This window comes from Mustelus asterias, chromosome 14 (assembly GCF_964213995.1).
Source record: "Mustelus asterias chromosome 14, sMusAst1.hap1.1, whole genome shotgun sequence".
In the NCBI taxonomy this organism is placed as follows: Eukaryota; Metazoa; Chordata; class Chondrichthyes; order Carcharhiniformes; family Triakidae; genus Mustelus; species Mustelus asterias.
Window position 1 is genome coordinate 89,342,031 of NC_135814.1, and position 15,145 is coordinate 89,357,175.

The 15,145-nt window shown below is 44.5% G+C and overlaps 1 protein-coding gene and 1 long non-coding RNA gene across 2 annotated transcripts in view; one reads left to right on the forward strand and one right to left on the reverse strand.

Moving 5' to 3' along the window:
- The window catches only part of LOC144503867 (uncharacterized), a 208,978-nt gene that overhangs the window by 77,488 nt on the left and 116,345 nt on the right, over positions 1-15,145 (reverse strand). The window lies entirely within an intron of this gene.
- The window catches only part of map3k13 (mitogen-activated protein kinase kinase kinase 13), an 81,897-nt gene that overhangs the window by 61,769 nt on the left and 4,983 nt on the right, over positions 1-15,145 (forward strand). The window contains exon 12 of the mRNA XM_078228869.1: positions 5,650-5,720. Within this exon, the coding sequence (XP_078084995.1) occupies positions 5,650-5,720 (71 nt within the window). The remainder of the gene's footprint in view (positions 1-5,649; positions 5,721-15,145) is intronic.

The following is a 15,145-nucleotide window of genomic DNA, read 5'->3' on the forward strand; positions in this document are numbered from 1 at the left end:
TGATGGCTGACCTGTACCTCAATCCCATTTACCCACCTGTTGTACATAGCACTTGACACCCTTACCCAAGAAAACATATGGATCTCTGTTTTGTAACTGGCAATTGAACTCCGGAATCTCCAGCCTTTAAGAGGAGAGAGTTCTTTGGGTGGTATCATCTGACCTGTCATGCACCATGTTGTACATGAACATGGACCATGTTTCCATGCTGTAAATCTCTATGACTCTATAGACAGTTACATGGGTAAGATGGGTATAGAGGGATATGGGCCAAATGCGGGCAATTGGGATTAGCTTAGGGGTTAAAATAAAAGGACAAGTTGGGCTGAAGGGCCTGTTTCCATGCTGTAAACCTCTGACTCTGACTGAATTCCTTTAGTATGTGTCAGTATAAGAACATAAGAACATAAGAAATAGGAGCAGGAGTAGGCCATCTAGCCCCTCGAGCCTGCCCCGCCATTCAATAAGATCATGGCTGATCTGACGTGGATCAGTACCACTTACCCGCCTGATCCCCATAACCCTTAATTACCTTACCGATCAGGAATCCATCCATCCGCGCTTTAAACATATTCAGCGAGGTAGCCTCCACCACCTCAGTGGGCAGAGAATTCCAGAGATTCACCACCCTCTGGGAGAAGACGTTCCTCCTCAACTCTGTCTTAAACCGACCCCCCTTTATTTTGAGGCTGTGTCCTCTAGTTTTAACTTCCTTACTAAGTGGAAAGAATCTCTCCGCCTCCACCCTATCCAGCCCCCGCATTATCTTATAAGTCTCCATAAGATCCCCCCTCATCCTTCTAAACTCCAACGAGTACAAACCCAATCTCCTCAGCCTCTCCTCATAATCCAAACCCCTCATCTCCGGTATCAACCTGGTGAACCTTCTCTGCACTCCCTCCAATGCCAATATATCCTTCCTCATATAAGGGGACCAATACTGCACACAGTATTCCAGCTGCGGCCTCACCAATGCCCTGTACAGGTGCATCAAGACATCCCTGCTTTTATATTCTATCCCCCTCGCGATATAGGCCAACATCCCATTTGCCTTCTTGATCACCTGTTGTACCTGCAGACTGGGCTTTTGCGTCTCATGCACAAGGACCCCCAGGTCCCTTTGCACGGTAGCATGTTTTAATTTGTTTCCATTGAGATAGTAATCCCATTTGTTATTATTTCCTCCAAAGTGTATAACCTCGCATTTATCAACGTTATACTCCATTTGCCATATCCTCGCCCACTCACTCAGCCTGTCCAAATCTCTCTGCAGATCTTCTCCGTCCTCCACACAATTCACTTTTCCACTTATCTTTGTGTCGTCTGCAAACTTCGTTACCCTACACTCCGTCCCCTCCTCCAGATCATCTATATAAATGGTAAATAGTTGCGGCCCGAGTACCGATCCCTGCGGCATGCCACTAGTTACCTTCCTCCAACCGGAAAAACACCCATTTATTCCGACTCTTTGCTTCCTGTCGGATAGCCAGTCCCCAATCCACTTTAACACACTACCCCCAACTCCGTGTGCCCTAATCTTCTTCAGCAGCCTTTTATGGGGCACCTTATCAAACGCCTTTTGGAAATCCAAAAACACCGCATCCACCGGTTCTCCTCCATCAACCGCCCTAGTCACATCTTCATAAAAATCCAACATGTTCGTCAAGCACGACTTTCCCCTCATGAATCCATGCTGCGTCTGATTGATCGAACCATTTCTATCCAGATGCCCTGCTATCTCCTCTTTAATAATGGATTCCAGCATTTTCCCTACTACAGACGTTAAGCTGACCGGCCTATAGTTACCCGCCTTTTGTCTCCTTCCTTTTTTAAACAGCGGCGTAACATTAGCCGTTTTCCAATCAACCGGCACTACCCCAGAATGCAACGAGTTTTGATAAATAATCACTAACGCATCCACTATTACCTCTGACATTTCTTTCAATACCCTGGGATGCATTCCATCCGGACCCGGGGACTTGTCCACCTTCAGTCCCATTAGTCTACCCAGCACTGCCTCTCTGGTAACATTAATTGTATTAAGTATTTCTCCTGCTGCCAACCCTCTATCGTTAATATTTGGCAAACTATTTGTGTCCTCCACCGTGAAGACCGACACAAAAAACTTATTTAAAGACTCAGCCATATCCTCATTTCCCACTATTAACTCCCCCCTCTCATCCTCCAAGGGTCCAACATTCACTCTAGCCACTCTATTTCTTTTTATATATTTATAAAAACTTTTACTATCATTTTTTATATTAATTGCTAGCCTAGCTTCATAGTCTATCCTTCCTTTCTTTATGAGGTGGGTGGGCATGCAGAAGATTAATGACGGGGTGACCATGGGGGACCCAGAGCTGGGCGGTGGCAGTAACAGAACAAGCTTATTCCTTCAAAATCTTGGAATAGAACAGGAGGATCCAATTGAGCCTGACTATGAATTCAAAGATAAATAATTGATCTCCACCCAGCTCCGGTTAGGAAAGGCAGTGTGGAAACTGTCACTGAGACAACAAGAGAAAGCAAGAGAGAGAGCCAACACCTTGTATTTATATAAAGTCTTTATGATGCAGAAAGAGACTGACAGTGATAGACTGGGAGAGATAGTGTGAGTGATACAAAGACAGATAGATGGAGTGGAACAGGGAGAGAGAGAGGGAAAACGCTGCAACAGACAGTATCAGTTGATTGGTGATTTTCTGGGATGCACCAGGCAGACTGCGCTCACTCATTGCAGAAGCTGTTTCAACTTTTCTTCTTCAAAGTTCACTACTTTCTCAGCAAAGCAGCAGCTTTAAATGGCCAGGTTTCCCGAGTTAATGATCGTCCTTTCCCGGGATAACGAGCCTCCTTTGCCAGGTTAACGAGCACCCTTTCCCGGGGTAACGAGCGCCCTTTCCTGGGATAACAAGTGTCCTTTCCCGGGGTAACGCGTGCCCTTTCCCAGGATACCAAGCACCCTTTCCTGGGGTAATGTGCGCCCTTTCCCAGGATACCGAGCACCCTTTCCTGGGGTAACGTGTGCCCTTTCCTGGGGTAACGCGTGCCCTTTCCCAGGATAACAAGCACCCTTTCCCAGGGTAACATGTGCCCTTTCTGGGGTAACGCGCGCCCTTTCCCAGGATAACGAGCACCCTTTCCCGGGGTAACGCGTGCCCTTTCCTGGGGTAACGCACGCCCTTTCCCGGGTTAACACATGCCTTTCCCAGGGTAATATGATCCAAAGTATTCAAAAAACATTTGAGTGGTTGTCTGGATGAATGTACGCAGCTGACCTCAGGATCTGATATTTTACACAATGGAAGTATCAGTGCCAAACTAGCACTTGACATTCCATGCTCTAATTCTGGGAGTGATTAATATTGGACCAGATGGTTTTTACAACGAGGGCCACAATGCAGGCCAGGTTTAAACAGAGGTGAAATGATTGTGTGTTACTGAGGTTGCAGGAGGAACTAGGGTTCAAGAGAAGTGAGGGGTTAAATCCTGAGAAAGATAGAGTAGAAGATGCCTCTGTGCATCTTGGGCGTCAATATTAATCCCACAACAACGGGCAGGAGAGGGAAGGGGTTAAAAATTGAAAATTTAGCTTGCCACCCTGCCAGGCTGGGAGCAAAATAAAAATGACAGTGAGGTCTTGCTGTTAAATTCAGCAGAACCTCCTTGTTCTTGGTCTCACTGGATTTCCCTCACACCCGCCCTGCCTCGCCGTATCATGGCCTTGGTTTCAAAAAGCTGGAGGAGGGAACTTCAGAGAGACAAGGGATGAAAGCCGGAAGGAGGAGTAGTAATGATAATATTGACAAAGTGGGAAGAATGAGAGGGATTGGGAGCTGGAAGTGGGAAGCTGGCTCAATGGAAGCGCTCCATGAAATGTTATCATGTGACAGATTCCTGACATTTTTCTCGAATCATGCACCAACACAGATTCAGGCAGCCTGTGGAAACGTGCCATCCTCCTGATACTTGTCCTGTTGGGATTGGCTTGCAACCCTATCGTGTGCTATCATTTGATGTAACGTTACACTCGCCTCATCCCGCTGACTGCTGAAGGGGTCAGTTCGAGGACTGTTTTGTCAGCAGAACATATTTCAAGCTGTTGATTCTACACCATCTGCGATCTGTGAGAAGGACATGGGTTTGTCAGCAGTGTGTACCACTCAGCCCTGAGTCTGAATCATGTAACAGCCCAAATCAGGTAGAGGGGTCAGAGGCACATCAAACACTCCCTGGGGATGAGCTCATTACCAGAATAGGTTGGGGGAAGGGGGTTGAAGATCAACGCTGACACCAGGAGAGAAATCCTATTCTTGGAGCAGAATCCAAACGCTCCAACCTGGGAAAACCAATATTTGGAGCAAAAATACTCCATGTATGGATTAGATAGAACAACAACAACTTACCTTTATCTAGCACCTTTAGCATAGTAAAGTGTCACACCTCAACAATATCAAACAAAACTTGGCACTGAACCACCTAAAGAGATAGAATCATAGAATCCCTGCAGAGCAGGAGGCCATTTGACCCATCGAGTCTGCACCAACCACAATCCTACCCAGGCCCTATTCCCGTAACCCCACACATTTACCCTGCTAATCCCCCTAACACTAGTGTCAATTTACCATGGCCAATCCACCTAACCCACACATCTTTGGACTGTGGGAGGAAACCGGAGCACCCAGAGAAACCTCACGCAGATGTGAGGAGATTGTGCAAACTCCATACAGACGTTGACCCAAGCCAGGAATCGAACTCAGGTCCCTGGTGCTGTGAGGCAGCAGTGCTAGCCACTGTGCCACCGTGCCACCCCTGAATCATAGAATCCCTTCAGTGCAGAAGGAAGCCATTTGGCCCATCGAGTCTGCACCAACTCTCCGACACAGCATCTTACCCAGGCCCTATCCCTGATATTTCGACAAGTGATCGATAGCTTGGTCAAACAATAGGTTTCAGGTTAAAGGAGGGGAAAGGTTTAGGAAGAAGGGAATTTCAGAGTTTAGGACTCTGGCAGCTTCAAACACGTTGCAGTAAAGTTGGGGATGTGCAAGAGAGAAGAATTGGAGCAGAGCAGAGATCTGGGAGGGTTGTGGGGCTGGGGGAAGTTACAGGGAAAGGGCTGTGATGGGATTTGAAAACAAGAATGAGAATTTTCAAATCAATGGAGCGGTTCCAATGTGAGCACAGGAATGATGGATAAACGGGACTTGGTTCGAGTTAGGATACGAGCAGCGGACCTTTGGATGAGCTCAAATTAATGGAAGATGGAAGGCCTGACAGGGAATGTCAAAACTGGAGCGTGAGCAGCTGAGGCAAGGGCAAAGCCAGGCAGGTTAGATACAGCATAAAGCTTCCTCCATATTGTGAATTAGTTACAACTTCAGAATGGTGCCAGTTCTTACTGTGGGATTTCTGATTGTGATTTCAAAATGGATGCTGAATGAGGCGTAATTTTCACCCACGGCCCAAACCTCCACTCAGTGCAGGAATGAGGCTGCCCGAACTGAGTGCCTGTGTGTGAAGCAACAGTGTTGGACTAAACAGGACAACAAATCCAGTTGTGGTTAGGAATGTGAGAATCTTAGCTAGTATAACTGAAGTAAGCTTGTGTCTTCGGTGTCTGTGCTAATGGGACACATTTGCTCACAGAATGGAGACGACTCCTCCGAGGAAGAGGAGGGAGAGGTGGACAGCGAAGTGGAGTTTCCCCGCAGACAGAGGTAAGACTTCAAATGCACCCATCCCCCACAATTTCCTCCCCTTCCGAGTGTTACACAGTGAGGCGTAGCTTTGAGCACAAGAACATGTGACTGACGCTAGTTGACAATTAAAAGCAGGGTGTGAGATCGGGCTGAAGCCTGGACTGGCAGTCAGTCATAAAATACAATCATGGAATCCTACAGCAAAGAATGGGGCCCTTTGGACCATCGATTCTGTGCCAGCTCTTTGAAAAGCTATTCATTGAAATATAGAATAGAATCATAGAATCCCTACAGTGCAGAAGAAGACCATTCAGCCCACTGAGTCTGCATCAACTGTCCAACAGAGCACCTTATCCAGGCCCTATTCCCTGCCCTATCCCCGTAACCCCACATATTTACCTCACTAAACCCCCCAACCTACACATCTTGGGACACCAAGGGGCAATTTAACATGGCCAATCCACCTAACCTGCGCATCTTTGGAAAGTGGGGAGGAAACCAGAGCACCCAGTGGAAACCCACGCAGACATGAGGAGAACGCGCAAACTCCACACGGACAGTCATCCAAGGTGGAAATCTAACCCGGGTCACTGGTGCTGTGAGGCAGCAGTGCTAACCACGACCGTGGCTATTCAGGCTATTCATTTAGTCCGACTCCCTCAGCTCTTTCTATAGACCTGAAATTATATCCTTTTCAAGTATATTGTCAATGCAGTCAGTATGCCCTTTCTCAAGGATCTGACCTTTTACCCGGTGAAAGAGCAACTCTTGTTCTGTGATCAGTTAGCTGAGCTCTTTGACTTCTGATTGTCATCTAGAGAGTCTAGGTGGATGTCCGTTGAAGAAACAACATAAAGATAAGAACGTTTTTAAACATAATCAGGAATAGGCCATTTGGCCCCTCAGGACAGCAGTAAGATAATAGCTGATATGCTACCTCAGCTTCACCTTCCAACACTATCTCCATCTCCCTTAGCCCCCAAAAATCTAGTAATCTCTGACTTGAATATACTCAACAAGTGAGCATCCTCAAATCTCTTGAGTGAAGAATTCCAGGAGTTTGCAACCCTTTGTGTGAAGGAATTTCTCCTCATCCCAATCCTGAGGTTCCCCAGCCCAGGGAAACATCCTCCCAGCATCTACCCCGTCAAACCCTTCCAAGAATTTTATATGTTTCAATGAGATTACTTTTCATTTTTCTAAACTCTTGGGAATATAGGTCAAGTCTACTCAACCTCTTCTCACAGAACAATCCTTAGACAGCATCTTCCAATCCTACGACCACTTCCATTTAGAAGGACAAGGACAGCAGATACATGGAACACCACCACCTGCAAGTTTCCCTCCAAGCCACTTACCATCCTGACTTGGAACTAAAAAAGTTTATTTATTAGTCACAAGTAAGGCTTACATTAACACTGCAATGAAGTTACTGTGAAATTCCCCTAGTCGCCACACTCCGGTGCCTGTTCGGGTCAATGTACCTAACTAGCACGTCTTTTAGACTGTGGGAGGAAACCGGAGCACCCGGAGGAAACCCACACAGACACAGGGAGAACGTGCAAACTCCACACAGACAGTGGCCCAAGCCGGGAATCAAACCTGGGTCCCTGGCGCTGTGAGGCAGCAATGCTAACCGCTGTGCCACCGTGCCATATCGTCATTCCATCGCAGTCGCTGGGTCAAAATTCTGGAATTCCCTCCCCAATGGTATTGTGGGTCAACCCACAGTACCTGGACTGCAGGTATTCAAGGAGACAGCTTACCGCCACCTTCTCAAGGGCAACTGGGGATGGGCAATAAATGCTGGCCAGCCAGCGACGCCCATGTCTCTCGAGAGAATTTTTAAAAAAATCCCCTTTCCCAGGAATCAGTCCGGTGAATTTTAATTTCACTTCCTCTAAGGCAAACATGTCCTTAAATAAGGAGTCCAAAACTACACGCAAACAGGGTCTTAGCAAGGCCCTTCACAGGTACACTAAGATTTCTTTATGCATATGCTTCAATCTTTTTGTAATAAAGGCTAACATATGTTTATTTTTTATTTACTTGGTGTACCTGCATTTTAACTTTCTATGATTCACATACAAGTTCACCCAGGTCCCTCTAATGCAAACATTATCCATTCTCAATATTTAGAAAATATTCTGCTATTCTTTTTTTCCTACCAATGTGGATAATCCACACTTCTCCACATTATATTACATCTGTCACATTCGTGCTACTCACTTAGCTTGTCTAAATCCTTTTGCAGCCTGTTTGTGTCCTGCTTACTTTCCCACATAACTTTGTCTTGTCTTGGTGACATGATACTCAATCCCTCATCCGAGTCATTGATCTACATTGTAGATAGCCGAGAACATTTATTCCTATGGTAGCCCACTAGGTACAGCCTGCCAACCTGTCTGCTTTTTCTCCTTAACAAATCCTCAGTCCGTACTAATATATTATCCTCCCCCAATCCTCTGAGCTCTAATTTTGTCTAATAACCTCATTGAAACTTACAGAATACTGAAAGACCTGGAAAGAGTGGACATGGCGAAGATGTTTCCATGAGTAGGAGAGACTGGGATCTGAGAGCACAGTCTCAGAGCGCACAGGGGCGACCCTTTAGAACCCAAGATGAGGTGGTGAATCTATGGGATTCATTGCCACAGAAGGCTGTGGAGGCCAGGTCATTGAGTGAATTTAAGACAGAGATGGAGAGGTGCTTGATTGGTAAGGGGATCAAAGGTTATGGAGAAAAAGTGGAGAATGGAGTTGCGAAACTTATCAGCCATGGTTGAATGGCGGAGCAGACTTGCTGGGCTGAATGGCCTAATTCTGCTCCAATATCTTATAGTGTGGCACTTTATTGAACGCTTTCTGAGAATCTCAATACACTGCATTAATTGGTTCCCCCTTTTCCATCCTACTGATTAAATCCTCAAAAACAGACTTTTCAAGCACAATTGGCTTGTCATAAATTTGTGTTGACGCTGCACAAACACGTCATGATTTTCTAAGTTCGCTGTTATCATTTCCTTAATGAGCAGTTTCCCTTCTACCGATGTCAGGCTAACTGGCCTATATGTTCTTGTTTATTCTGTTTTTCCTTTCTTGAATAGTGAAAATATGTGTCCTGCCTTCCAATCCCAGGACACTGTTCTAGAATCGAGGGAATTTTGTAAGATCAAAACCAATGTATCCACCACCTCTGTAGCTATCTCTTTTCAAACCCGAAGTTGTATGTGCCAAGGGTTTTGGTTCAGGTCAGAAACTCCAAAGTGGAGCCCACCTGGATCATAAGTTTTGCATCTTGAATTTGGCTAGGATAATCATGATAGGTTTCACTTCAGGTATAGTTCAAATGACCCAATAGGGAGCTTTTATCAAACAAAGCTTATTTAAGAATATAGTTAACATGAATACTTAGAAAATTATACTCTTATTACAAACAAGAAACAAAACAACCACTATAATGTATAACCCTTAACAAATATATCTAATATGTTCCAATCAAACCAATCCTAGAGACAAAAGATCCTTTTTACAGCTTTAACACAGCAAAGACTATTGCGCACATGGTACTGGACTTGAGATCTTTGGATGAAGTCTGCAGTTCTGGATAGACTCAGAACAGCTTCCCAAAACACCAGAGACTCTAGGCAAGCCCTTGCTCTCAGCTAACCAGCAGAATTTCCAAAACCAGGGAGAGAGAGACGTCTTTTCAGCTTGATGCCCCTTCTAAAACTCAAAACAGCAGCTCAAACTGAAAACAAAAGAACTCCTGTCACCTGATCTTCCAACCACATTTTCTCCTAACAATGCAGAGTCATAAACATTTCAGTAAAAATAAACTCCCCCATTTAAGCAGCAATAAAAAGACTCTCGTAGACAGTCCAGCAACAATGAGAAAAACAAACTGAAAAAGTTTGCTGACAACATGCAGAGTACGTGATTTAAAAAAAAAATGTCTTAAAGGTACACTAATGTCACACAAGGTGCTGGGTGTTTGTTGGCTTTTAGTCTCATTAATTTCTCCAGACCTTTTTTTAACTAATAATAATATCCCAAAGTTTAATAATATCCCTAATTACCTCATTTTCAATAGAGCCTTAGTTTGCCGGTACTTCCAGAACGCTTTTTATGAAGCACTGTGTATTTGTTAGGACAGATACAGAGTACTTGTTTAATGTTTCTGTTGTTCCCTTATTTCTCATTATAGTTTCTGTTGTCTCTGCCTCTAAAGGACTCACTTACTTTTTCTAATCTCTTCCTTTTTACATCTCGATGGAGGCTTTTACAATTCTTTTCATGCCTCTACCAGTTTACTCACTCCCTTTATCAATTTTTTGGTATTTCCTTATTGGATTTTAAAATCCTCTCAATCCTTAGGTTTATACTCTTTCTCGCAACATTATAAATGTTTTCCTTGAATCAAATGTTATCTTTAAAGTATCTCTATCTCAAACTATCTTCTGTTAGCCATGGTTTTCACAGTAACTTCATTGCAGTGTTAATGTAAGCCTACTTGTGACACTAATAAATAAACTTTAAACTTGGTTGGACCATAGAATCGTACAGTGTAGAAGAGGCCCTTCGGCCCATCGAGTCTGCACCAACATGTTAGAAACACCTGAACTCCCACCTAATCCCATCTATCAGCACTTGGCCCATAGCTTTGAATATTATGACATGCCAAGTGCTCATCCAGGTACTTTTTAAAGGATGTGAGGCAACCCGCTTCTACCAGCCTCCCAGGCAGCGCATTCCAGACTGTCACCACCTTCTGGGTGAAAATGTTTTCCTTACATCCCCCTAAACCTCCTGCCCCTCACCTTGAATCTATGTACCCTCATGACTGACCCTTTAACTAAAGGGAACAGCTGCTCTTTGTCCACTCTCAAGAGGACATGTCCCTCATAATCTTGTACACCTCGATGAGGTCACCTCCTCAATCTTCTCTGCTCCAATGAACATGACCCAAGTCTATCCAACCTCTCTGAATAACTTAAATGTTCCATCCAGGCAGCATCCCGGTGAATCTCCTCTGGACCCCCTCCAGTGCAATCACATCCTTCCTAATAATGTTGCAACCAGAACTGCATATAGTACTCTAGCTGTGGCCTCACCAAAGTTCTATACAACTCCAAGATGTCTTCCCTGCTTTTGTAATCAATGCTTCGATTAATAAAGGCAAGTGTCCCATATGCCTTTTTCACCACCGCACTAATATGCCCTTCTGCCTTCAGAGATCTGTGGACAAACACGCCAACGTCCCTTTGTTCCACAGAACTTCCTAGTGTCCTACCATTCATTGAAAACTTCCTTGTCAAATTATACCTTCCAAAGTGCATCACCTCACACTTTTTAGGGTTAAATTCCATCTGCCACTTATCTGCCCATTTGACCATTCTGTCTATATCTTCTTGTAGCCCAAGACACTCAGTCTCACTGTTAACCACCCAGCCAATCTTTGTGTCATCCACAAACTTACTAATCCAACCCCCCACATAGTCATCTATTGCCATCATGTTTTATTCTTTAAGGGGATTAGAATTACTGTAAATTATGAATTAACTATTTAAATGTTTACTATTGCTTCTATACCATTATATCCTTTAATCCAGTTTCCCAATCTATTTTAGCCAAATTGTCCCTCATCCCTCCATTCTTTACTTTGTTCAGATTTAAGACCCTAGTTTTGGACTTAACTAAATCATTCTCAAACTCCATACCAAATTCTAATGCTGTTTTTCTATCACCGTATGCTATGATCACTATTCCCTAGTTGCTCCTTTACTACAAGGTTTTTTTATTTCAGTTCTACATCTAAAATAGCCTGGTCCCTAGTTAGTTTCTTGACATACTGATCTAGAAAACTACCTTGAATGCATTTCATAAATTCGCCGTCCACACAAGTACTGCAAATTTTGTATAAATCTAAATGAAGATTAAGATCTCCCATGGTTGTCATATTACCTTTGTTACATGTACCTCTAATTTCTTGATTTATAGCAGTTGTTAGGGTGCATGTAAATACTCCCACCAGTGTTTCTTGTTTCTTAGTTCCAAGCCAAATTGATTCTAAATCTTAATATGCAAAGATCAGATAATCTCTATCTTTATCCCATCATTTATTATCAAAGCATCTGCTTCTCCTTTTCAATTTTGTCTGTCTCTGTGGACAAGTCAAGTGTTCTTTAATTCCCAAATATGGGACTCTGCAGCCAGGACTTCCTCCTGGCTGTTATTAGATTAAATCCATTAATTTCACACTGCTATTAATTCATCTATTTTGTCGTGAATGCTTCAAACATAGTGCCTTTAAAATAATTAATTTTCAACTTCTCCCAGATATCACCTTGGCCAGTAACACCCAATTGACGGTTTATTTTTTACCCAGATCGCTGCTCTGCTATACAGCCTCCATAGTTCTCTAGCTGCTTTTAGATTCACCCTTCCCTGAGTCATCCCACAGCCACTGCTGCATGAGTTTGTCTATCAACCTAGTCATCTGATTCACCAGAAAAATGATCTCAGCCAGTTTACATGTAGCCTATCCCAATGAAACAGCTCCTTTTTCCCCCTGTGGCCAATGAAGCAAAACCCCTGCCTCCCATACCACTTTCAGCCACACGTTTACTGTGGGCCTCAGTTTCTCATAGACAACCTAAGAGGCCGGAGGACCCTGTCTCACTGCATCAGACTTGCCCTTTGTAGTTTTGGAGTCTCTCCTTGTTCCCATCCAGGGCCGGTTTGACAGAGTCCTTTCTCTTCCTTCATCCTCCGACTGACAGTCCCCCATCTCTTCCTCAGTTGTGGCCACCAATGTTTCCCACATCATCACTGGGACTCCAGTCCAGATCTGCTGTAGATCTTCAATGCATGGGGACCAGGGACCATGAGAAAGAACTGTGTCATTGTGGTGATTGTCCTCTTAAGGATTCACCCGCAGAGTAAGGGTCACAGGACGTGGGGAACCAATCAGGGAGCAGGGTTGGGGGATCAGATTTCTGTTCCAGAACCTTCTTGGGAGCTGACTGCAGCCATGAGGCTGCAAGCCTCTGTTTAGTCTTTATCTGTAAATAAACATGTTTCTTTCCCTTATCTGATGCCCACCTCATAGGTTTCTGCTGCCCTCCCAGGGTCAAGGGTTGCAGACAAGGCCCCTGTTGAGATTGTAGCAGACCAAAGATTTTGGTCTTTCCTCCTGCCATTTGCAGGGTGCCACTTAGAGCTCACAATGCTGAACACTTTCACCTGAAGGGAAAGATCAAAACTTTACAACAGACCACCCAAGGATGTGCAGTTTTACAGGATGGCCTTCAGACTCCATTCCTGCAGGCCCAATGCCAGCACAAATGTCCGTTAATTCAGTGAGGCTTCATGCAATGCCTCTCTGAAGAAATCTGCCAGCTGAGCCATGTCTACGTGTGTTGTTGCAATTATACAGGGCCTTGGTGAGTGAGGCCACACTTAGAATACTGTGTGCAGTTTTGGTTTCCTTTTCTGAGGAAGGATGTTCTTGCTCTCGAGGGAGTGCGGCAAAGGTTTACCAGGCTGATTTCGGGGATGGCGGGATTGATATGTGAGGAGAGATTGACCAGGTCAGGATCGTTTTCGCTGGACGAATGAGGGGGGGATCTCATAGAGACTTATAAAATTCTAACACGACTAGACAGAGTAGATGCAGGTACGATGTTCCCGATGGTGGAGGAGTCCAGAACCAGGGTCACAGTCTGAGGATTTGGGTAGACGATTTAGGACAGAGATGAGGAGACATTTCTTCACCCAAAGAGTGGTGAGCCTGTGGAGTTCATTGCTACAGAAAGTAGTTGATGCCAAAGCATTGAATGTATTCAAGAGATGGGTAGATATAGCACTTGGGATGAATGGGATCAAAGATTATGGGGAGAAAGCAGGATTAGGCTGTTGAGTTGGACGATCAGCCATGATCGTAATGAATGGCGGAGCAGGCTCGATTTGCCAAATGGCCTCCTCCTGTTCCTATCTTCTATGTTTCTATGTTTCTTCAATGAATGAACAGGAGAGTCTTGAGAGGACAAGTCCCAGCTGCACAAAAGAACCCCATGTGCAGGCAATTGTGATTTGAAGGACTTTCAACTGTAGGAGGCATCATGGCTGTGGCCTGCCTGTCCGTCACACTTTCCAGCAGGAGTCACTGCTTTAGTAATCAAGAGCAGGAACCCTTCCTAAGGTCAACTCTACCCTATAAACTACCTGGGCTCTGACAATATCGCCAATTTTAACTCTGTAACCAAACAGATTTTGATTGAGTTAAAATTTCAACCTGAGTACCTCTACACAAACTGCAGACTGGGAATGCTATAAAAGCAACAAAAAGGGTACAAAGAATATAATAAAGATGCAAACAGGAATAGGAAAAAACTTTCAAGCCCTATATGAAAATGAACAGCAAATGTTTGTCTAAACATGTTAATAGAAAGTGAGTAGTTAAGGGGAACACAGGCCCATTAAAGGCAGCTGCAGTTGAAGTTAGTGTGGATAACAGGGTAGCGAGCAGTAGGCTTGTTAAATGAGCACATTCTATCCATTTTCACAGTAGAGAAAGAGGATGAAATAATCAGCGCTTTAAGGAACAGAAAAGTAAGTCAAATTTACTCATTGTGTTACACACTATATTAGAGAAAATAAAGCAGCTTAAGATAGACAGATTTCCAGTACCTGATGGTTTCTAACCTTGGGTATTAAATAGATGAGGAAATTGAAACTGGCTGGGGTTCTAATTTCCCCAAGCACTCTATATTATAACTGTGGCTGAGGATTGTTATATCACCCCATTGTTTAAGAAGGAAGGAAAGGAGAATCCAGACATATCCGTTTAAGGTCAGTTAAAAGATCGTCGTCAGGGAAGGATTGGCTGAGTATTTGGAAATGTATGAGCTGATTACAGAATTAGTTTGGATCTGGGAAAGGCACGGCCTGCATAATGAATCTAGTTGAATGTTTTGAGGATGCCACTGACATGGTGGATTGGGGGTGGGGTGCCTATGAATGTTGTCCTATATGAATTTCCAGAAGGCATTTGGCATGGTGCTTAGAAATCATAGAATCCTACTATGCAGAAGGAGGCCATTCGCCCCATCGGGTCTGCACCGACCGCAATCCCACCCAGGCCCTATCCCCATAACCCCATGCATTTACCCTAGCTAGTCCCCCTGACACACCTTTGGACTGTGGGAGGAAACCCACTCAGACACGGGAAGAACGTGCAAACTCCACACAGTCACCCTAGCCAGGAATTGAACCTGGGTCCCTGGAGCTGTGAGGCAGCAGTGCTAACCACTGTGCCACCATGTCGCCCCAGGTGACAAAGATTGGTAGGAGGCAGAGGGTAATGGTAAACATTGGTTGGATGTGTAACAAGCGTTTTTCCCCATGGATCTGTGCTGGGAGCTTGCTTTTCTCTATATCTG